The sequence below is a fragment of the Leptosomus discolor genome, chromosome 4 (assembly GCF_034619465.1).
Source record: "Leptosomus discolor isolate bLepDis1 chromosome 4, bLepDis1.hap2, whole genome shotgun sequence".
NCBI classification, from domain to species: domain Eukaryota; kingdom Metazoa; phylum Chordata; class Aves; order Leptosomiformes; family Leptosomidae; genus Leptosomus; species Leptosomus discolor.
The window spans coordinates 46941707-46964505 of record NC_141394.1 but is presented as its reverse complement, the minus strand read 5'-3'; the positions used below and the strand labels follow the sequence as shown (position 1 = coordinate 46964505).

Here is a 22799-nt window from a genome sequence, read left to right as displayed (position 1 = left end):
CAGCCATCACCTTCACGTCCAGTTCAAACCAGGAAGTTTCAAAATCGGTGAATTTTCCCCCTTGCGCTCTTACTAGGACAGCTCAGAGACCTTTTATGAAGCACACACCAACACAACAAGTTATTATGACTCTTATTTTTCTGAGATTTCTGATTTGCTGTGCAAAGTTTCCTAAGTGAGGGAGAGAAACAGCGTGTTAATTGGAATCGTAAGAATTTTCTCTAAAAAACACCGATGGGTGCAAAGAATCCACTTAAAACATATAACCAAATGTTATTTAATATCTTAAAAAGTAACACAATCCAAAATGGATATTTCACACAACACTACATAAACAACATGAACACAATATTACCATATGGAGGGACTTTCAAATATAGACTTACAAAAATCCCTGTCCTTTTTTTTTCCTTTAAATTATTATACTAAGCATGACAAGTAATCATCATTTACAATATGGTACACTGACACAATAAAAACCATGTTACAAATGTGCTGTTATAAATCAGTAACGTTAGGGAAGACATTTCATGAACTGCAATTATTTCATATGAAATACTATACAATATAAACAGAACATCCATCTTGGATGACCTTTACAGCAACCAGAGACCAAGTAATTTTTAAATTTTTTTTTTCAGTGCAAACACATTTATACAAGGCAGTCTTGGCTGCAAAACTCCCTTATAACATACAGTAAGTCCCACTTGCATTTATTAACTCATTTAAACCTAATGCAACAGCCACATTCAGTCACTCACAGAAAATTACCTGCAGAATTATGATCCCTTTAAACTTAAGTCTCCTCCATAATATAAAAGTAATATCTGTGCCAATTACTCCAAGGGCCCTTTCATACTTCTGGGTGGGTATCCTTTGGGTGGCTCTAACCACTATACAACGGGAGGGCAGCGTACCGCAGGGGAAATCGCCCTTCCAAGGCAGGAAACGCGGGCGGTGGCTGTCAGAGCATCCCGGCTCGGTGGCTGTGCGTTTCACCGGGGATTCAACCCAGGCTGCCCTTCTGGAGCCAGGTGTGTGCGTGTGGCCTTCTGCTCCTTCTCTGCACTTAGTGTCTCGGGGCGGGGGGGGGAGGAACACGGAAACCCTCAGCTCAGAACTGAGCGTCAATGGAGTTAACGACCCATTCCCATCTCCGTCAGATCTGTGGGAGATCAGGGGAGTTACGCCAGATTTACACCCGCATAACTGAAACCGACGTTCAGAGCGCCGCTATGAAAGAAGTGTGATAGTCCCGGTTTCTTCTAGCACCAGTGTGGCTTTCGGTGGGTCCACTGCATGCTTTCATGCAGTAGCGATGCACTTTACTTATGCTGGGGGGAACATTTTAGATATATCTTTTTTTTTTTTTAAAAGAATTTCGTAAAAAATAGAACTTTTCTCTCTAATACTGTACAGTTTTCTTCAGAAGAGCAAAGAGAATTGTAAACTGTGGGTGTGACACCAGATTAGGAGTGCTATTTGCTTTCTCAGCATAACAATTTGAACAACTGTGTTGGGAAAAGCTCTGTGAAATGTATTTGAAAAACAAATTTTTAATTAAAGTAACTGTTTCTAAAACCACCGCTGGCAGTACTCATATGACTGAAAACTTGGTTGGTTTTGGCACTGCTAATCCAAGAGTTTCTGCAGGACCGCAAAGCAGTTTCTCTCTTAAACAAACTGAATGCATCAAAAGAATAACTTCAGAGTATAAACATGAAACACTTTGGTTAACTATTAAACTTATGCCAATAACTTTTAAGAAAGCAACTGGTTAATAAATCAGTCTGCAGACTCTCGGCCTTTGTTTTTTCCAATGTGCCTGGACACAAAGTAGGGTCAAGGAACTCTGCCTACCTCACGGGCTGGCAAGGCTTAGCTGGTACCACGTCAAGTGCTTCGAGGCCCTCGGGCAAAAAGGCATGATTTAAGTGCTAAGTATTATCCGTGTTTATGATGGCCTCTGAATACTGGTTTGCTTGTTCTCTTTGCTAAAAACAACTACTGCTGGCAAGCACTTAGGCCATGGTTTTCATTAAAATATCTGTTTTCCAATACATTTTACTTTCTAAAGTTGAGTGAATGTTGTTTCTTGTATAATGGACATTTTACAGTGGTGGAAGGAGTCAAATGCCTAATGATTTCTTATCATTTTTAACTTAAACACTTAAAACAGCAAAATTAGCTCAACTGATGATTGTATATTACTTTGCATCAGGATAATGGTACTAGGTTTGCTGAAAGAGGTGTTCATAAATCGGGATTTGTATATAAATGTGATCTGCTTAGGTTCAACTGCCACTTTCTTCCTTTGGTTTTTGGAAAAAATCTTTCTTTCTTCCCTCTTGAAAGGTGGCTTGTTGCAGCTGGCTACTTTTCAAAAGCCAGCTTCATTTTTCTTGGAAACTCGCCTACGTTCCTTGAACAATAGGCACATTCCTCGAGTAGGGACCCTAATACTGCTCCCAGAGAAGTCAGTTAAAGGCTGTTGGTAATTTCTATAGGAGCAAGTGTTTCAGATGCACACAATCTAAAGAACGGAGTGCGTATCATTAAAGGAAGAGCTTTTTTAACACCCTTGCCAGTTCAGAGAAACCATGACCTGATACATTAACACAGATGGAGGCAGAATAGGGCCCAAAATATTGGAAGGCTGCCAAGAAAATACCCAGAGTGTCTTCTGTTAAACCCCAAACTGTCAATCGTATTTCACAGACTGTAGATGTTCCTAATTTGCTAAATTACAAATACATTTTCAAGTTCTACCAGGCAGAAATTTTAGCAGTAACTGGGGAGAGGATGGAAGGTTTTCAACCCCCCTTTCACTTTTATCCCAATTATGCAGCCTTGTCAGTCTTTAACTGACTCATCCGAAAGCCAGATTTTTAATGTCATAGAAGGAAATTGTGGCAATGGAAACATGATGACTTTATATGCAAGCATTGACACACAAGAGGACGCCATGACCTAATGCTTCAAAGTTTCTAACCTTGCTTTGTACAATACACTTTTCATGTTGCTGCATTTCATCAAATTCATGGAGGTAGTTATATGTGTAAAAAAAATTACCATAAAAGTAACATGTTGTATTATAATAATACATATTAAGTGTGCAAAATGCCGACAGATTTGTGTTGACCCTTTACAGTTGAACACAACACAGATTCAACCTAATCTAACTCTGTAAACCTTTAAATTGATACATTAGAAGAAGAATGATAGATAAGCGTCCATGTAACACAAGGCTATGATTTCATCAAAGGATTAGGGTGACATAAAGCACTCAAGCTCCACTCTTGTGGTTTTGTTACCAGAACCTCAAGATGGAATTTCCTTATATTCCATTCTTGATTTTAAAAGGAAATTAAAAAACAAAAATCAAGATTAGAACGTTTCTATTTGAAACTTCTGTTTACATTCCATATTCCAAGAGTCACATGAATATTGGTACAATGCCATGTCAACATTAATATGACATTTATGTTGTCTGCTGGTCTCTGGGAACTTCAGGAAATAACATACTATACAGTTTATAGGTATGTACTATCATATTTTGTTGGAATTATGTCTTCTGTACAACCAGCTGCCTGCATAAATTCTGATTAGTTTATGACAAACAAATAGTTCCCCCAAAGGTGAAATTTGTTCTTGCTGTTCACATTTTAATACTGCCGTTAGTACTTCAGATCATCACTGTAAATTTTTTTATCGTTTCGACATTTTTATTTACTCAATTGATACATACTACTGATGTCAGAGCTCATCTCAGAAACAAAATCACAGTCAGCCACTGCATAGTAAACGACAATTCCCCACAGAAACTCTGACTCTACAGTTCGCATGGAATAAGTACGTCTGGAGTTACATATTGAATAATAAGATGCGTCATGCAAAGCATTATATGGTAATTAGAGCACATCTTGGAAGGTATGATAAGGCAGAAGGCTAAAGGCCAAGTGACTTCGATAACCAACCAAAAGCACAATAATTTCCTTTATGTGCACTGAAAGGTCTTATTGCTCCTATGAAATGGAAATTATACACTGAAACCGAGGAAAACAGACCCTGTGCATCAACTGGGTGTTCTCGACAGAACTGGAAACCGATTGTGTCCAGAGTTAGAAAGCCGCTGTTTAAGTAAATGAACTATATCCAACTGTGTAACATAAGGCTGAATCTTCAGTAAAGACTTCTGATGACAACAGAGAACACGAGTGAAGCTCAAATGACTTTGTGTACAGAGTAATACATGTCACCAGAACCCAATGAAAATACTGGGTTTTAATATGTACAGTTGGGTTTCATACCTGTGTACTACAAGAGCTAGACAATGTAAATATCCCTTTTCTATGCAACAATTTGGGCTGTTGAACATTTTAGTATCTTTGTTATTCTTCCACCAATTTGTCTGTTCTGATTAAAAAAAAAAAAAGTTAAAATTTAAGTCTGTTCATTGCACTACTAGGTTGCACAAGTAACAGAGCAGAACGTGACCCTATAACTACAAATTACTCTTGGAGTTTAACTATCCTTAGAAGTTACTCTGCAGTAATTAGCACAGTACTAACTACTTTGGAGTAACAGTTTAGGGGACAGCAATTAGGATATACCTTACCTACAGAATTCAGATTTCTACTGCCAACCATGTGGACACATTTAATTTCTAGAAAATAGACGTGTCCATAGAATGCTAAATTGCAAATAACATCCACTGAATAAAAAGGCCAGAAGTTTATAATTCTCTAAATTTTGTTCTCTGATAATCACTACAACGTATGCTATTTTTAATAGCCTAATTTAGGCACTCTATTTAATAAGCTACATAAAATAGATTTATGTCCTTCCACTAGAAAGAAATTGATTCTTCAGGCCATACTTGTCATTTATATCATAAAGAATACTTTTGTTCCAAGAAATTAGTTATCCTGATTCCTATATTAATGGCAAGTTGCAATACCAGAAGTGACACAAGAATTAGATAAATACTTGGTTTATACTGAAGACATTTGTCATATTTTGTGTCACTCCATGTCGTGGCTCCATGACAGTTGTAACATTCCCTTCCCTCCCCACTCCCCCTTCTACGCAAAGGCCCACCTCCTCATTGTGACTATGGAAGGTCAAGTAGCAAGTCTCAGTAAGTAAACACCTCTCATACTTTTGAAACACAAAAGGAGAAGCCACTTCCCTTTCCACCCTCCATGCTTATTAAAAACAAACCAAACCAAAACCCAAACCTTTTTTTTTTACTTGCTTGAATGGGTACTTGCAAATTTGTGTCACAAAAACGCACAGTGAAAATGACTGATTAGTATTAATAATTCACAGATAGAGCTGAGGTCATCACTTGTCATGTTTGGCATTGTTTTTCCTCATGGTGATCCTGGCTGGTTACTTTCAGCAGTGGCTCAGTTTTTGAAGTAAAAAACAATCAACTCTGCAGCAGAGTTTAGCCTCTGACCAGGGGCATCACACATCTGTGGCATTTTTTTTTTAAATGAAGTTGGCAACTGCATGGACATTGAAAATGCAGATTACACTTACAGTGTCTAGACTTTCATATATGTGCTCAGTTACAATTAAGTGAAGCAAAAAGTGTACATATTATCCCTACTGCTATTCTGTTGCTACAGAGCCGCAAATGTGAAAAGCAATACCTTGAAATAAAGATTTCTTTGTTGCCCCTAGTCTACGTAGCAGCACAGTTTAAGTAAACACTAAAACTGTGGTTGAGATGCTTTCCTTGTTTTTCCCCAAAGATGTAAACATCAGTCCCAGTGTCGTAAACTTTTCTGTATAGGATGAGACAGAAGATCTGAGGCAGGGTGACTATCAGACACTAGTGACAGAAGCTTGCAGGCAGTTAGCAGGTTTCTGCAGTTTCTCAGCTTCACTTGTCGGCGGGTCTGCAGTGGCTCGGAAGTTGAACGTTGGGCCCGCGCCACCGTGTGCAGGGCTCAGAGCGGGGTTCTGACGTCTGTTGCTTTCAACAATACTTGAAGTGTTGGATGCCAGGCTCTCACGAGTACTAGAATGGAAAAGAAATATATATACACACTCATATATGGCATGCCTATATATCTATCAACCAGACAGGAAAGGAGAATAGAGTGTTTTATAATAGGCTTCCTGTGTTTGTATGTAACGTCACATCAATGAACCATCTCATTTTGACGGTACACATATGTTCCTCCAAAATGGGTTCCAGAGGTACTCAGCAGTCATCGTACTGTAAAAGAGGTATAGCACTAAGCAGAGCTGAAGCTGTCACACAAACTGTAAGCTGAACCAGTATCAAGCATCTGGATTTTTCACCCAGGGAAATCGCTTCCATCTTGCACGTGGAACATATTAATTTTCTTTCCTGACTGGTGCATTTTTGCACAAAGTAACTTCATCAAATCAGCTCTGCGACAGGCAGAGCTAGAAGAGCAATCGTCTGTTGTCTCCTCTTCTACCTGTCTTTGTACACAAATTAAATGCTACTTTACATTAAACACACAGCGCTTCTAAACACAACACTTCAATTTTGCTTTGCAGCTGAGGCAATTGCAACTTACAAGACGGTGAGAAATCTTAACTGCCTGGTCTGCGATCATGCCCTAAACAACAAGTAGTGCTGCTATTTCATTCATAAAATGGACAACGTTCCTTTTGTTTTAACATACCGCTTATCCACGGGAGTGACAGAGCACTTAATACTTTTAAAGACTAAGCCTTTTAATGATATATCTAATTATGAATGCAGAGGAGCCTGTATTTTAGTCTACAGCTTTCAAAAAACTCAGCCAAGGTATGCTAAGGCTAGTTTTACCACTACTACTCTTTTTATTCTCTTTCCACTCTTAATAATTTTTGATCTCCAAATAACGCGTTCCTGTGCAGAGAGATTTGGTTTTCAAATAGCCACGTGGCCCTTGGTTATGTATCCTTCACCTGTATACCTACTTCTTTGCAAAACTCCATCACCACTTGCTAGGGAGACATTTACAGAGTACAATTAGAGGACTGAATGGGTTTGTTAAATAAGCACTAGAAACAAAGCTACTAATGACAGAGTTTCATAGTCAGTTTAAAGTCAACCTAAATTTACCTGCTACTGAAAGGGGCAGCTCTTGCCTGCCTTGTGTGGACCTGACCCTGCCACATGTTCCTGCTGCTTCCCTGATGCTGAGCCTTGCAGCCAGCCAGATCAGGGACCGCTCTCAGTTAAATACTAGCCCTAAGAAAAAAAAAAAAAAAAAAAAAAAGATTAGTGCTAGCATCAGGGGAAGAGTAGGAATGCACAACTTTCGATGTGGCAGGGGAGAAAGATGTCAACGCATGGCATAGGGGAAGGAAGAAACACCTTGTGTAGTTGTAGGGCAGATTTAAATCATCTTAAGCTGACTGAATCTGGAAAATCAATGATGCTTTTAGGAAAACTCCCATAGATCCTTCACATTGATCAAAACAGTACTGATCATCTTCTGACAGTTATCGCCTTCCTGCCAGTAGTTCTAAACAGCTATGATGGGTGACGCATGTAGTTGCTCATTTTTTGATTCCTTTTCCTCTGCTTTTTAATGAAAATAGATGCAACCTTTGTTTCTCAGAGATCATTTGGTATTGTACCATTCTTTATGGGACCACCAATTCCAGATCTTCGAACATTTTCAATTCTGATATTACAAACTGACCATTACAACATGTATACATAAAGACTGCAGTGAGAATTTTGCATGCAGAGTAATGTCAAAATTGGCTCTTTCTTTAGGTGACAAAAGAGCAGCAGTATTATAAAAGCTCTAAAAATAAAGGAATAAAATTAATATTGACAGCTAACATTTACTATATACAACTTGCATAAAATCAATGAACAAAATACTGTGAGGCAGTTTTCCCAATGGTGGTGTGTCCACGAATTTTGCAGACAAAATAGTTCTGAAGTCAAATGACCATCGCAAATCTCTTTAACTACATGCTGTTTTTTCTCGTTTCGTGGTTTGTTTGGTTTTTTTTTAAATACCCTTTTTTCAATTTGTCACACTTTAAAAATACACTTTTTCTTCCCCAGCATGGAATTGGTAATTTTGATTCCCCAAGCAACATGGCACACTTCAGTTTAAATGAAAAGATACCATCACACCTCAGGAAGTCAAGAGTTACATCACCAGTGGAGGCTAGAAGAGTATACCTGAGGAATATCACTACATGCACATCCTATTCTTACACTCTTCCCTAGGCATCTGCTAATGGACACTGTCAGATCTAGGTGAATCTTACCAGATGGATGCTTTTTTGTATTGCCTGGAAAAGGGCTGCGGAGTACATTTTTATTGTAAGGTAGGAAAGTAATAACTGGAAAGTAATAAATGGTAATTATAGCCAAAGGGCTGAATTCATCCTCAGCTCGATTTATTTTTATAGACTTATACTGAGGAGTGACCAAAACCCAGCAAAATCATCCAATGTAATCATCTTGATGCAAAGCTCATAAAAAGCCGTTCAATTATCCAGATATACGCTGGTCTTACAAAACAAATACACAAGAAAACCCTACAGAATGTTGCGCCTTTTTTTTTTTTTAAAAAAAAGCTTACTTTATGTGGCCTTGCCAAAAAAAAGGGCATTTTTTAAATAAGCAAATGGTAAAATAAAAAACAAAACAAACCAACCAAACAAAAAAGAGATGTGTGGAACATAATCATTATTAAAAGCTGCTTATCTGTTTCTCTTTTGATCTAAACAAAGTGGTATAGCAGCACTAAATCCAGTAAGCTCACCATGTTGTGTTCTCTTGCTAGCTAAATTTAAGATTAACATCAGCAGAACTTTTAGCTTTTGTGTCAATAATTAGGGAAGGAAATGTCTGCCTTTGCATTAACCAAAACCAAAGCCTGATATTCAGCCAGCATACACCTAGGAAAATTGTAGTCTAAGAGCTGAATTTTACCCGATCGACATCCTATCCTGGAGGTGAAATGCACTCTGCTGCATGAGACAGGCTGAGCAAGAAGCCAAGGCCACCATACACTCCCCCACAAAAACTGACTTCTAGTATAGCACTTCAACTAAAAGATGAGATCACATTTAAAAAAGAACAGTGCAAATAGCCTCATACAACAGTCGCATGTGAGAAAGATGCCAAGCATCTGCAGAACAATCAGTAAAAGGAACAAATTCAAAACCTCCTTGAGTTTCTTTTTTAAACTGGCCTCAGTGTAAGTGGTACAATTTACTCAAATTATTTTTCAAAGTTTTTGCTCAGAAAAATTATACAGATGTTAAAAGTCTGCTCTGGTTTGATCATCACTGCATGCTGCAGCAGGCCAAATAATTGCTGCCTTGTTGTTAACATCAAGCAAAGTAGCCATCAAATCCAAAGGAATTTATTCCAGAGTGACATGACTTTAACTGAAAATGAAATCTAGTCCTGTGTAGAAGCATGAAATCCTTCACATGTCTTTCTGAGAGCTTTTGCTACAGATTTTAAAAAAATAGGTAATTCTGAGGAATAAGAACACCTTTTACAGGGGAAAAAACCCCTCAACAACAACCCCCCCCCAAACCATTTTCTTTCACCTAATACAAATCCAGTCTCAGAGGTTTTATTTTTAAACACAGGCAATAAATAATTTAAGCTTAAGTAAGACTATAAGAGAACTACTATTGTAAATTATTTCTGTGTTCTTAAGAGTCATTGTTCTGAACTCTGATGGGTTGCTATCCAGGGCAAATAAAACCAGTCAAGCTCCATTCCGGCAGGGATCTAGGACTGTCAAAGGTCAGAGAGAGAAGGAAGAAGGCTCGAGTGAAGGACTCTCAACCTGGAAATGAGCTTGTGGAATCTCCAGGGCAAGGAATACATCAGCAACGCTCTCCTCCCTACGCCTGTAAGACTCCTAGCACACTGAGACTTCCATGATGTCCGAGATCCCTGGAATGGAAATGACTAACCAGCACCGCCACACACAAATGTCTGGACTCTTTTCCCAAGTAGCTTAGGCAAGGCACCTCCCTCTCTGCTGATGCAGCGCTGGGTCATCTCTGAAGTTCAAATATCCTGAGCGCTTTCAGCCTTGTAGGGAGAGTCGCTGTTCCAGTCTCACCAGCTTGGAACAGTGATATACTTCCAAAATTTTTGAAGAAAACAAACAAAAAAGCCCAACCTCAAAACAATAATTTTTTTTTTTTGACTGAGACAAAGATTATGCCACCTAGTCATGTCTAGTCTTCTGATTAGTCTTGTTCACAGTACCTTAGAGGGAAAGGGAAGGTGAGGAGTATGCAGGAGCTCATCCCTTCTATTCTAAATGCAAACACAAGTTTAATATAGAAAAAAAAAAAAAAAAGGATACAGGGAGGTTTTCCTCAAACAGAAAATGAACTCATACAGAGTCAATGCCGCAAATGGTCATTAGTTGCTTATGGTATGGTGGGAATATCTGAATAACAGATTCCAGAGCTGTAGAAAACACTGTCTGAAAACGTGTTTAATTGTTTAATACGGCCCTATGTTCGGTCACCAATATCACACACACATATAACCATAAACGGAACTTTCTAGTCTGTAAAGCTGCAATGAATGTGACAGTCCTACCGTGGAGAGTTGAACCCGCTGTCCACAGTAATGCTGCTGCTGTCCATGCTGTCCAGGCGGGCTGAGTGCGTGGCTCTCTGGTTGTTGCTATTTTCTGTTTCCTTTGGGGTGAGAAGAGTAAGGTTCTTCTCAAACTTTCGCTGCAGATCCCTCTCCTTTTCTCTCTCTAGAAGCCACTGCATTGTACCAACGTCATCCCTGTTCTTTTCTTCCTCCGCGTGTTTGTTGTTTCCTTCCTCTGAGTCATCGTCATCAGATACGTTGTAGTAGTCGAAGGAGGCCTCCTGGTTCCCAGTTGTCTCTTGCTGTCTCTGTGAAACGGGCGTGACTTGTGTAACTGAGGTTACTATCGCTTGTTCAAGTTTCTCACATCTGACTGGCAATGTGTCAGAGGGAGTCTTTTGATGGGGCTTTAGCAGAGGTGTGCTAGACTTATGATAACTATTCACAGAAAGAGTGTTGTGCAGAGGTTTAAAGAGCGTATCCTTGCTAAATATTTCTTTCCTTTTATCAAGGCTGCTTGATTCAGCGCTATGGTGTTGAACCAGCCGCCCATTTGCGATCACCTCTGGAGTTTGGCCAGCAACTGCTGAACCACTGCTTGGGCCCTTTGGGGACTCCTCTTTGTGTACCCCAGGCTCCCTAGCGATATGTTGAGACTGTCTTTCTGCGGGAGCCATTTTTTTGAGCCCATCTGTCCCTGTCAGAGTATCATGATCCTCTTTATTCTTTCCCAGTGGCGACGGAGCAGTAAGCACAGTCTCACTGGATGTGTTGCACTGAAAATAGTCATCAACTGCAGATTTTGTTGTGCAGGAGTTGAGCTCACTGTACGATGGCAAATTCTCTGTCGGTTTGCTTTGTTCCAATAGGCTACATGAACTGGGAGTTTCTACACTGCCGCTAGCTATTTCAGGGATGCAAGTCTCTTTGTAGCTTGCAGATGAAATCAGAGCCCTTTGATGACTGAGCGACTGAGATGGCCTTAAGGTACTATCATCAATGTAAGTTTGGCTAGTTGTTTGGTCATCTGGGCTACAGCCTTCACCTATATCTTCAGGTGTGCCTAGAGTAGCTGAGCCCAGAGGTCCCTTGGAGTTATCCATGGATCTAGACCTTTCTTTAGCCTTACTGGATCGCTCATTCCTTGATCTTCTATCCTGTGTATGGCTGTGGCTCCGATGGACCTTGGAGTGAGAGCTTCCCCTGGAAGGTTCAGGGAAAGGCATTTCAGTTCTTCTTTTGGCCAGCTCACCAGACACATCCCACTCTGGTGTCATGGGAAAGTGAGATTCAATCATGTTAGGATTGCTGTGCATTATAAAATTATCTCCCTTGTGTTCTATTATAAAACAGCCTTCCCGTGGGGATCGAGTCAAGGGATCATAGAACTCATACTCCCTTTCAGCCGGTATATCCAAATGAGAGCCATCTGATGGGTCTCCTTTGGACACCCGAGTCTTGCTGTGTGACCTCGATTTCCCATGAGACTTCCTGTGATTCCTGCTCTTCTTACTTCGTCCACTGTGATGAGCTGAAGATCCTGCTTTGCTTCGTTGAGCTTTTTCTTCTTCAAGTTTCTTCATTAGTGCAGTGTGCCTCATGACGTTTTCCACAGTCAAGTCTGGGTTAATGCGCCTGATAATCTCCATTTCTACCTCTCTAGGTATAGTGGTAGGAGTGTCCTCATCCCTTAGCGGCCACTCCTCTGGAGGAAACTGGGCAGAGAAATTTGCCAACTGTTTTGTCTTGTCCTTCTTAAAACTTAATCGGAATAATTTGAGTCCAAATTTCTTAGATTGCTTTTCTACATCCTTAGGCTTTGTGAGTGTCTCTGCTTTGTAAGAAAAATTGACAGTACTTTTACTTTTCTCAGTAGGTGGGACCTGACATAATGAAGGAGGACAGTATGAGTCTTTGCAGTCTTTTGCTGATTTCCTCTGTAGGGTAGATGCATGCATGCTGTGCATGTCTTCTCTGCAACAATGGCAGGAGTCGCAGTGGTTTTTGGGTAGTGTTCGGTCCCTGACGCATCCCGAGGTGGAAGGAGTTATAGTTCCTTGTTGCGGAGAGGTACATTGAGACCTGTCAGGTATCCTCTCATCCAAATGGTACCATTTACTGTTAGTTCTTATGAGAGATGGTGTTATAAAGTAAGTCTGTGGGGTTACAATGAAATAACCATCCGGAGTTGGGTATATTTTCCTCTCCCGTACAAGCATATTCAAGGTATGTCGAAGGATTTCTGGACTGGGTGTTGGAACTCCTAGAAATGACAGTAAACACGTATCAGGGAGTGCATAAAACCGTGCAGGACTCTCCGGCTCCCCCCTCCCCAACAAAAAGCTGTTTTTTCCAATGTGCAAGCTGGAATATGCTGAACAAACAACTCCAGAAAAGCACTTTGTTAAGCACTCTCTTGTCTGTCTGTTCTTCCACTTATCTCCTACACTTCAGACATATAAATTATTAATCAAATAGAAAGGAGGCCATTAATGGATTTAAAAAAAAAAAAAAAGAAAGAGAGAACTTCTAGTCACTTCCATTGCACAGGTGACCTTAAGCTACAAGAGGGAATCACTGGAAATCAAAGGGTGTCAGGGAAACATTTCACTTTTATTCTCCTTCCAACTAAATATTTATATCCCAATTCACCAGAACTATTTATTATAATGACCAGTCATTACAAAACAGTGGTTATTTCTTACTTTGGATGCCCAAGTTGTTCTTCCACAGAAGAACACTACGCAGGAAAAAAATGAGCATTCCTCCAAACTTCTCCTTTATCCAAACTTGATCAAACTGACTTGCTCTCCTATTAAAATATGTTTCAGCTACATCAGCTGCTCCAAAAAAGACACGCCTTGAATGATACAGTTCAACTTACCCAAACAGACTTTTCCACACTGCTGGAAGTTACAGATTTAGCTCCTAAGAATTTGCTTCTCAGAGTTCCCTGCCTTTCATGTGAGACGCAAGGGACACTACCTAAGTGCAGGTACCACAGACTGAGAGAGGGACATCAATGCCACATTAGCCATGTGGTAGACTGGGCATTGTGAGTCTGGTCCTTTCCACTACCAGTACTCCTGCTGGGTTCAGTCCTGCAGGATCGAGTTTCCAATACTTTATTAGATAAAATACTAAGTTAGCATGCTGTGCATAGGAATAAGTTTCATCTAGAGCTAAGGAAACAAGAGATTTAGTTCACAAGCTAGTTTAAAAAAACCCACCACCTGTTTATGCTGAGTAAGAAATAAAAATATTTCCAAATTTTCAGTGGAAACAGCTATCTTCAGTCAATGTATTTTGTTGAATTAAAATACATTTTAATTTTAACAATGCTGGGTACTGACCAGGTTTACATTTTTAGAACTAGAGAATTTTTTTTTTTTTAAAGTTTGGACAGTCTGTTTTAAACTAAAAAAAATATTAATATTATTTACTCTGGGTCTCAGTTTTCTTTTCAACAAAACTATTTTAGAAAAAAGAAAATAGAATCAGAGAGTAACTGAGGTTGGAAGGCACCTCATAAAGTCACTTGGTCAACACCCCTACTCACAGCCAGGCCAACTTAGATGCTTGGTCAGGGCCTTGTCAAGTCAAACTTTGGACTATCTTCAAGAACAGAAATTCCATGGAATCACGCATGCAAAAGATTTCAACAAAGTATATGCTTTTTACAAAAATACGTCACAGAGAAGTCTCAACCAGGTGTACCTGCCACAAACACAGTATCTTCAGTAGCACATAGTGTCTGATCACCAACTCTTCTCCCACATGTCAAAGGCTGGAGCTTGCAAACACACTGATCTCCTTGTGTCAGCAAACATGATGATGACAGAAAGGCTATGACCAACACTCCGTCAAATGATTAGTGACACGAAATAGAGAAGTTGTACTAATTTCTTAACTCACCCTCTTCCTTGCTACTGGGTTGCAGGCAACATAGTAAGTATTCTTATGTCTGGCTTTGAATGTTGTTTGAATTTAGAGACGTGACCATACTGCTCGCATCCAGTAACATCTCTAACTAAAATCTTACAACGGAAACAGCAAAGTGTTAAGAATAACATGGACACGAGTGAAAAGCTGTTACGACAAAGAAGGTGCCAGGGAGAAGTACGTGGGGGCAGTAAATATATTTCATGCATAGTACACAGAGCTGAAAGATTGGGGCTGATCCAGACACAGGAACTAAAATAGGTAAAGAAAGGATACAACTTGCGAGACTAAACAAGACTGAAAATTGGAAAGAACACGCAAATGAAATGGAACGTTCATTTTCTCCCCTTTTCAAGTGGGTGTCCACAACCTATGTGATAATCCTAGCAAGAGCAACAAAGACCCCCAGAACTGCTGGATGAGCAAACATGCCAGAAACAGCAACAGAGGGGAAAAGCTGAAATCCAGAGAGCCAGGGGAAAAAAGGACTACCCCTCCCTAACCCAGAGTCCTGAATGTCTCTGGATGGAAGTATGCTGAGCTTCCTCTGGATTGTGAGGCAGTGGCAATTGGAGGGCAGGCTGTCCTCCACATGAGCTTTCAGTAAAGCGCAGGAACACAGAGTGATTTCAATTCCCATAACAACCAGCAGTTGTCATCTAATCTCTTTTTTCCTGCGGTGGAGCTGCTATGTCCGCTTGGGTAACACCACCCCTTTTACATTATGCTTTGCATCACCACAAGCAGTGGGTGACCCCAAACTCAAGCTCATGTGATTCTCCATCCTGTGCCGAAAATGCACTACAGGGTCCAGTCCCAGTCCAGCTGAGATGCAGTTGCTGTGCAGCAGCCAGTCTCTCTTCCTGCCTCTACATAAACAACCTGACCGATCCATCATGTCTTCTAGGAGCTTAGACGTAAATACCTCAACACATACCTACTTTTGTCTGCGAGTACTTGTTCCTTCATCCTTATTTTACTTAAAGACTTTTCTTAACATATTGTTTCAAAAACATCAGAACAAAAATAAGAAAGGAAAACATTTTCCTGGGAGTTTACAGAAAAGTTAGGGAAAGAGATTGAAACAGATGTTCTGATGTATTACACGAGCTTAGGCAAAAATGCGCTGCAAATATGTGGTAAAAATAATAATATGTATTTTTCACCCAGTAAACCATAATGACTACAATGTGTTGGGTAAATAAGTCTCTGAACACTGGATGCATGGTGGTTACATTAATTGACTACGTCCTGGGCATAGAGAATGTGCAGATAAATACCAAGAAAATAATAAATTAAAAAAAAAAAAAAAAAGTAGTGTGCCTGGGCAGTCAATGATGCTGTAAAGTTAATCGTGTCAGCCTTCTCTCTGGAGCTGGAGACTATCACTTTTATCCCTCCCAGCATACTGTACATCCCTGTGGTTCACTAAGCCAGCAGTGATGATGGCAGATGCAGATCTTTGGAGCTCAGCATGGCCAGCTAAAGCTAGCTATAGGTTTTGTTCAGATCTCTTTCAGGTACTTACAAAAGCAGAAACAGACTCAAACTTTCCTGCATGGTGGACAGAAGCAATGACACTACTCTGGCTCCCGTTGCTGCTCTTTTAAAGACAGATTTCCTGGCTTTCTCAAGACTTTTCTCTTTACAGCAACCTGCTCACATCATGTCTATATGTAACCTACCCCACTGCATTCAAGAAGTCTCCTTATGGTCTCTCTCCTCATTAAATAGGAACAAGAGGAAAAAATGCAGTAGTCTAGAGACTCTAGCATACAAAATACGGCATGACAGCAGTGGTGTTATTTAAGATTATGTAGTGATTTAATAATTCAAAAGCAGAAACTGTCTGGACACTGAATCATCAGACATGTACATTTTCTGCATCTCAAGAGAGTCTACTATGCCATCCACTGAGCTTCCAGACAGAAGATTATGTCTTGTTTGCTGCTCACAAAGAACACTGACCTAGAGTGAACTCAGTTAATGTAAGACACTTATTTTAAGTGCTACGTATACATTTCACTTATTTAAAGAGTGAACAGTTATGAAGGTGAACGTCAGAGGAATTTGCCAGCTTTCAGAAAACTGTTTGCTTCAAAAGCAACCTAGTCCAACACACACATATTTTCTACACTGAAATTTTGAACACCTTAAATTATTTTAATAAGTATGTGGACAAATTAAAAAAAAAAAAAATCCTTCCTAAAGGCACCATAGACTAAGGTTTGATGTTTTCTTCAGACAGGTTCGTACAGATAAGAGGGCCTGGCTGCCAAACACAGGAACAGAGGATACATTCTTAGCTCCTTATACTGGATTTCAAAGATTTACATTTAATGTATGGGATTTAAACCGTGGTCAATAAATTATAAAGTAGGGCTGTACAAACATCTCATTGTTTATTTCTAAGTTAGAATAATGGGAGCATGTGCAGCAGGAGCCCTCTTGCTTTTTTAAAAAACTGACAAATAGTAAAAGCCACAAATAAGATGTGCATTATCATTACAAACTTTTTCAATAAAATAAATTCATGAAAAATACATCTGAAGTAGTATTTAAATGGTGTTAAATCTGCTAAAATGATTTTCTCCTGAGCTGATGCTAAGGCTTAACAAGGGATAAAAGAAATACTCTGATTGGCTCATGAAATACTAGTTAAGGATGTGGAGTGGTTGCTATGTGATGTTATAAATAATTAGCATACCTTATTTCAGATAGAGCCATGGCCCAGATTTATGCCTGCACAATGGCTCAGCAAACTAGAGGGCTAGACTGCAAGTGTAAGATCCTGCACTGAGGAAAGAGGTTTATTAGACAGTTTGAGAATAGCATCTGGGGTCTTAGGAAATTTATACACGCCATGAAATGCAGTGAAGCATCTGTTCATTAAAACACAAACAACACTGGCAGACAAGTGCTGCTACAGGGTGAGATATAGAGAGGTTATGTGACAATGACTGATACATCTACGCGGGTAATGCTCTCCTCTCTCTCAGAGCATCAGCACCTAATTACAAAAAATAAACGATCAGAATATGGGAGGACAGCAGATATTTTAAAATAGCCACAGTGAATACAAGGGCTCAAAAAGCCACAGCTGATTTATGACAGAGCTTGGGCAGGCAAGTGAAAAATATCACTCAGTACAAGAAGTAGTTCTGTTTATTGGAAAGGACAAAATTTTTGAATAATCCTCATACACTCGGAGAATACGTATGTTTGCTATGTTAAACACATCATGGCTGGGAGAGAAAGGCACTTCTCCAGAGAGGGGGGAAAAACTGAACAACAAAGGGTGGATTCCCCCCCGCCCCAACCTGGAAAGTGAGGTAGGAAAACCAAGGCTTTCCTTTTTTTTTTTTTTTTTAAACTTGGACGTGAGAAATGCACATGTTCATGGCTAGTGGAAAAAAAAGAGGCAGCAAGAGACTGTGCTAACTTGCCTCAGACTGCTTCTGAGCAGAGTCTATCTACAAAATAATTCAGCCTGTTGAATTATTTTTGATGTATGGTTCTGTCTAGTAAGAACAGCAGAACACATCAAGTCACCTGATAATCATGCTCCTAGGAAACCCAAGGGATGCCACCAATAAACTATCATTTCCACCATGCAATAATGTTTATATAAAAATACTGATAGAATCACTGGAAAAATACTTTCAACCTATGGAACTCTTCTAGTAGAACCATATAATCATAGAACGGTTTGGGTTGGAAGGAACCTCAAAGATCATCTAGTTCCAATCCCCCTGCCATGGGCAGGGACACCTCCCACTAGACCAGTTTGCTCAAGGATCCATCCAACCTTGATGGTCTTGAACACTTCCAGGGATGGAGCACCCACAACTTCCTTAGGCAACCTGTTCCAGTGTCTCATCACCCTCAGGGTGAAGAACTTCTTCCTTATATCTAGTCTAAACCTGCCCTCCCAGCTTCCAACCATTACCCCTCATCCCATCACTGCAGGCCCTTGTAGAAAGTCCCTTCCCAGCCTTCCTTTAGGCCCCATTCAGGTACGGGAAGGCCCCTAGAAGGTCTCCCCAGAGCCTTCTCTTCTCCAGGCTGAACAAGTCCAACTCTCTCAGCCTGTCCTCGTAGGAAAGGTGTTCCAACCCTCTGACCATCTTGGTAGCCCTCCTCTGGACTTGCTCCAACAGCTCCATGTCCTTCTTGTGTTTGGGGCTCCAGAGCTGGACACAGCACTCCAGGGGGGTCTCACAAGGGCAGAGTAGAGGGGCAGAATCACCTCCCTTGACCTGCTGGCCACGGATCTTTTGATGCAGCCCAGGATACAGTTGGCTTTTGGGGCTGCAAGTGCACACTGTTGGCTCATGTTCATAGTACACAGCTATATGGAAAACATGACTTGGAAAAAAATTAAACTAGAAATATAATTGTGAACTTTGCCTTCTTTGCATTCTATCCCTTACAACTTTTCCCACTGTTTTCAAAACCAGCCAAGCATACTGAAAAAAACCCTGATAAACAAAACCACGAAGTGGGACAGAAAGTCAGTATTTACAAAATATATTTGCAGTAATTTTTTCCAAAGTGCAATTAATAAATGTCAGACAGAACTGTTTATTCCAAACACAGCTCTGAATCCAGAATTATACTTTAAAATCTCAGAACTTATTACCAGTTATAGAAAAAGCCTCGTAACTTTCAAGGCTTTACATAACTCTTGCTCTGAAATGTAAGCAAAAAAATTCCAAAACATGGCTATGGTTAGGGGCCTAGATGAGGCAGACACATCAGTAGTTTTCCTACTGAAGCATTTTTAATTAGCTGCTTTTTACAGCTATAAAAGAGGTGCAATAGAAAAGTTCCTCAACTAGTTTAGAGGATTGTAAACTCAGGCACAGAATAGTTAAACATCTCGCCCAGGCTCATATAAAGCACAAGTGAAAAAGTTGTGTTCTCTTGAGCAGAAAACCTCTGTCCAATGCTTTTACACCACACTTTTAGATGTCTCTACAAAACGCATTTTGCATGATTCACCAACTCCAGATATAGACTGCCAGTATGGAAGCAGCATATTCAAGAGTACATTCTTAATATAGGTTTCCTTTTTTTTTTTTGATGTTACAGTACTTGTAATCCAAGACATTTCCATTTTATCATTTAATAAATATATCAAATGCTGATAAAAATATCTCCTGAACAGTACACCAGCATATATGAACACAGCAAGTGTATCTATGGCTCTCCAAACCTTTTAGTCATGGAGAGGCTAGGGTTTTTAACTAAAAAAATTAAAAAATAATTTAAAAAAATTAAGTATTTTTCAAGCAAGGGCAGTACAGAAGCAAAACCCAGAACTGTGTCCAAGATGGCTCTGAAAACCCCTGGAAACTAGGCTGACAACCTCATTTCAGTTTAAATATAAGCTCTCCCTGAAGCAGGCACATCCTTATCATTGGACTCTATTACTTGCTTCAGGCCACACCAGTTTTGAGAGGCTGTCCTAGGTGGAGGAAGACATGCAGTATGTGGGAAACCTGCTCTTTTAAGAGAGAATGCTCTACACAGAGACCTCCATGAGGTTGTCTCTACGGTGACTGGACAAAGACACTTGAACCAGTTGAATGTCATCAACAGAGTTTTAAAGAGTTAGCTTACAGCTGGCTTGAAAGCCACAAGGTGGAATAAGTCTGCTCTGGCTATGACGCAAGCTTTGTTCTCCATAACTGTAAAGTCATCCTAAACTCTTTTGACTATGATGACAAAGAAGGTTATTCTGTGAGAAAAATCACAAACAAGGCTATTCTGATACCAGTCTGAAAAAAGAAACAAGCCAATACAGTTTACTGTTTAGTACCTCAAGTAATTTTTAATATTTACATAAAGTCAGCGATCAACCTGACTGGCCCTGTCAAAGACAACTCAATTCTCTGTATGTTTAACAATAAAGAAAAAGTTATAAGATTAGAACTCTAAAGCCTCCTTTCACTTTTGGGTAGCATCTCAGGACTAATCAATATTCCCATCCAGAAGAGTGAAGAAAAACAGATTACCCAACACTGAAACTCTCTCTTTTAAGGAATCCAAAAAGGTAAGCAGTCTTTTGAGTATGGATTGGGGATTCTTTAACTGCCCTTTTATGGAGATGTGCCCATCTGACCAATGATTTATTAATGTCCACTTACCTGGGAAGCAGGTTGTTAGGTGCTCCATTAGTGCTTCTTGTGTGACTTGTTTTCGGGCAGAGTTCATTGCTGAGATGGCCAGGCAAAGGATTTCCCCAAGTGGAATAAACTGTGACTGACTGATGGGAGACATGCTGATGGGTGATACATCACCTGTAAAAAGACAACAGATGTGCAATGAAGCATTTTGTTTAAAAATCTGCTCATAGTACAAGGATGTAGTGATATAATTGTAGAAGATGAGCAGAGCTCTGTAGACTTTGTACTGAGCAGGGGATAAAACTTTTACAAAGGAGAACCATCCAACAGCTTATTTCAATACCAAGACAAGGTAAACTTTGGGAAATGGGAGATATACACCATGCAGACATAGTTTCTCAAAGGGTGCAACAGACAGATTCAGAAAAATGACAACAAACTACCACTCATGGTTGCAAAACCTCATGGTTGAATATCCTAACAGGTAACTGCACAAACAAAATAGTTGCATGTATTTCTCTGGACATAACAGGAGAGATTTCACTCCCCTTTCAAAGCTAGCGGTATCCATTTCCACCTGATAGAAAATTTTTTATTAATAGTAACAAAGATAAGAAAAAAGTGTTGCTAAGTTAACGAATAACATCTTCACCCAGCTGATAAAGTGCAGAACACTCTTTAGAGGCACAAAAGCATCAAACATCTTAAGACTGATACCCTGAATAAATCTCTTCTGGACTTACCTGTCAAATGTCTTTGTATGGACTATGTATTTTTCAGAAGAGAATTTTTAATTGTTTCAGGATGCCCTGAAAATTAACTTTGTTGTAACTTTTCTCATGTTGTCTTTAAAAATAATTCATTAAACCATACTTAAAAAATCATTGAAAGATCTTAAAAATTAAAGTAATAGGAGAAATTACGATTCGATAATATTAGCATGAATACATAAATACATGTGCATTTTAACATACTTTACATAAATACAGAAATGCTTTTAGATTCTCCTCTGTACCTCCTCTTGAAGTGGTACAGTTCCCCAGTGATCTCAAATACAGGGAAGCAGCAGGCTGAAAGATTTCCTTTGCCAGTGGAAAAGGAATAATAAAGAGTACCAGACAAAAATAAAGGATGCATGACTATGAATCCTTTTTTGGCCACAGGTCAGTCAATAGCCAGGGATTAAGTTTTACCTAAATGGCTTTGAAATCTCAGGAAAATCGCCCTATTTCTGCTGTCATGGAGAAATACCTTGTGATCAAATCAGGAACCAAATAACTGGAAATTAATTCAAATTCAAACTTTCCTCCACAATTTAGAGTATCTAATATTTGCCCTATTAATTCTATATTCATATTATGTCTACTAAACAGGAACAGCAGTTTCTAAAACTGATTATCAAAATGCATTTAATCTTGCATTATGCTCAGCACTTTGGGGAAAAAAAGAATTGGTGGGAGTAGCAAATTGCATAACTGCTTCAGTGAGACTTATGAGCAATATTTTTCAATACACCAGCTGTACAATCTGTTGTACAACAGTGATACACATTATCCAAGACACAACAATGATTTAGAATACACATTTGTGCTATGCTGTCTCCTAATTGCTTCTGCTTAATCAAGCCTGACTGGATCAATGCTGCAATCCCAACACAGCAGCATTCCTCCAGCTTCAACATTGTGTACCCCAAGATCCTCCTCATTCTGATCTGACCACAGAATTATGACATTAAAATATAACCTTTTCTGGTCCTTTTTTATTCATATAACCTGAAAAGTTCCTGCCATGTGCTTTACAGACAATAGCAATCAAGATTCTAAGCAGCTTACAGGGAAACGTGATAGATATGCTTTCACATGACTTGGGAGCAAACACTGTTTGTCCCCTTATTATTTGAGAATGGATACAAGAGTATCACAATTATTATAATACTATATACTAGCAGTTATACCTGCTGTCAGCTTAAACTTGTTCATAGACAAATCTTTGTAATCAGCCAGACATGTAAGTTTACCAACTTTGATCAACAGTCACCGTGCACTTTGTGTAAGGGATCAGTTTCTTTAATGATTAGTTTTGTGTTTAAAAAGCATCAGAATTATGGTAAGAATTCTGCAGATATAAGAAATTACTGT

The 22799-nt window shown here is 39.5% G+C and overlaps 1 protein-coding gene across 2 annotated transcripts in view; it reads right to left on the bottom strand.

The window, feature by feature from the left end:
• Positions 1-5835: 5835 nt before the first annotated feature.
• Positions 5836-22799, bottom strand: part of STOX2 (storkhead box 2) — a 144273-nt gene continuing 127309 nt past the window's right edge. For both annotated transcript variants that reach the window (XM_086464472.1, XM_086464473.1), the window contains exons 2-4: positions 20683-20835; positions 10586-12851; positions 5836-6031 (exon numbers count right to left, since the gene is read on the bottom strand). In XM_086464472.1, the coding sequence (XP_086320598.1) occupies positions 5836-6031; positions 10586-12851; positions 20683-20835 (2615 nt within the window). The remainder of the gene's footprint in view (positions 6032-10585; positions 12852-20682; positions 20836-22799) is intronic.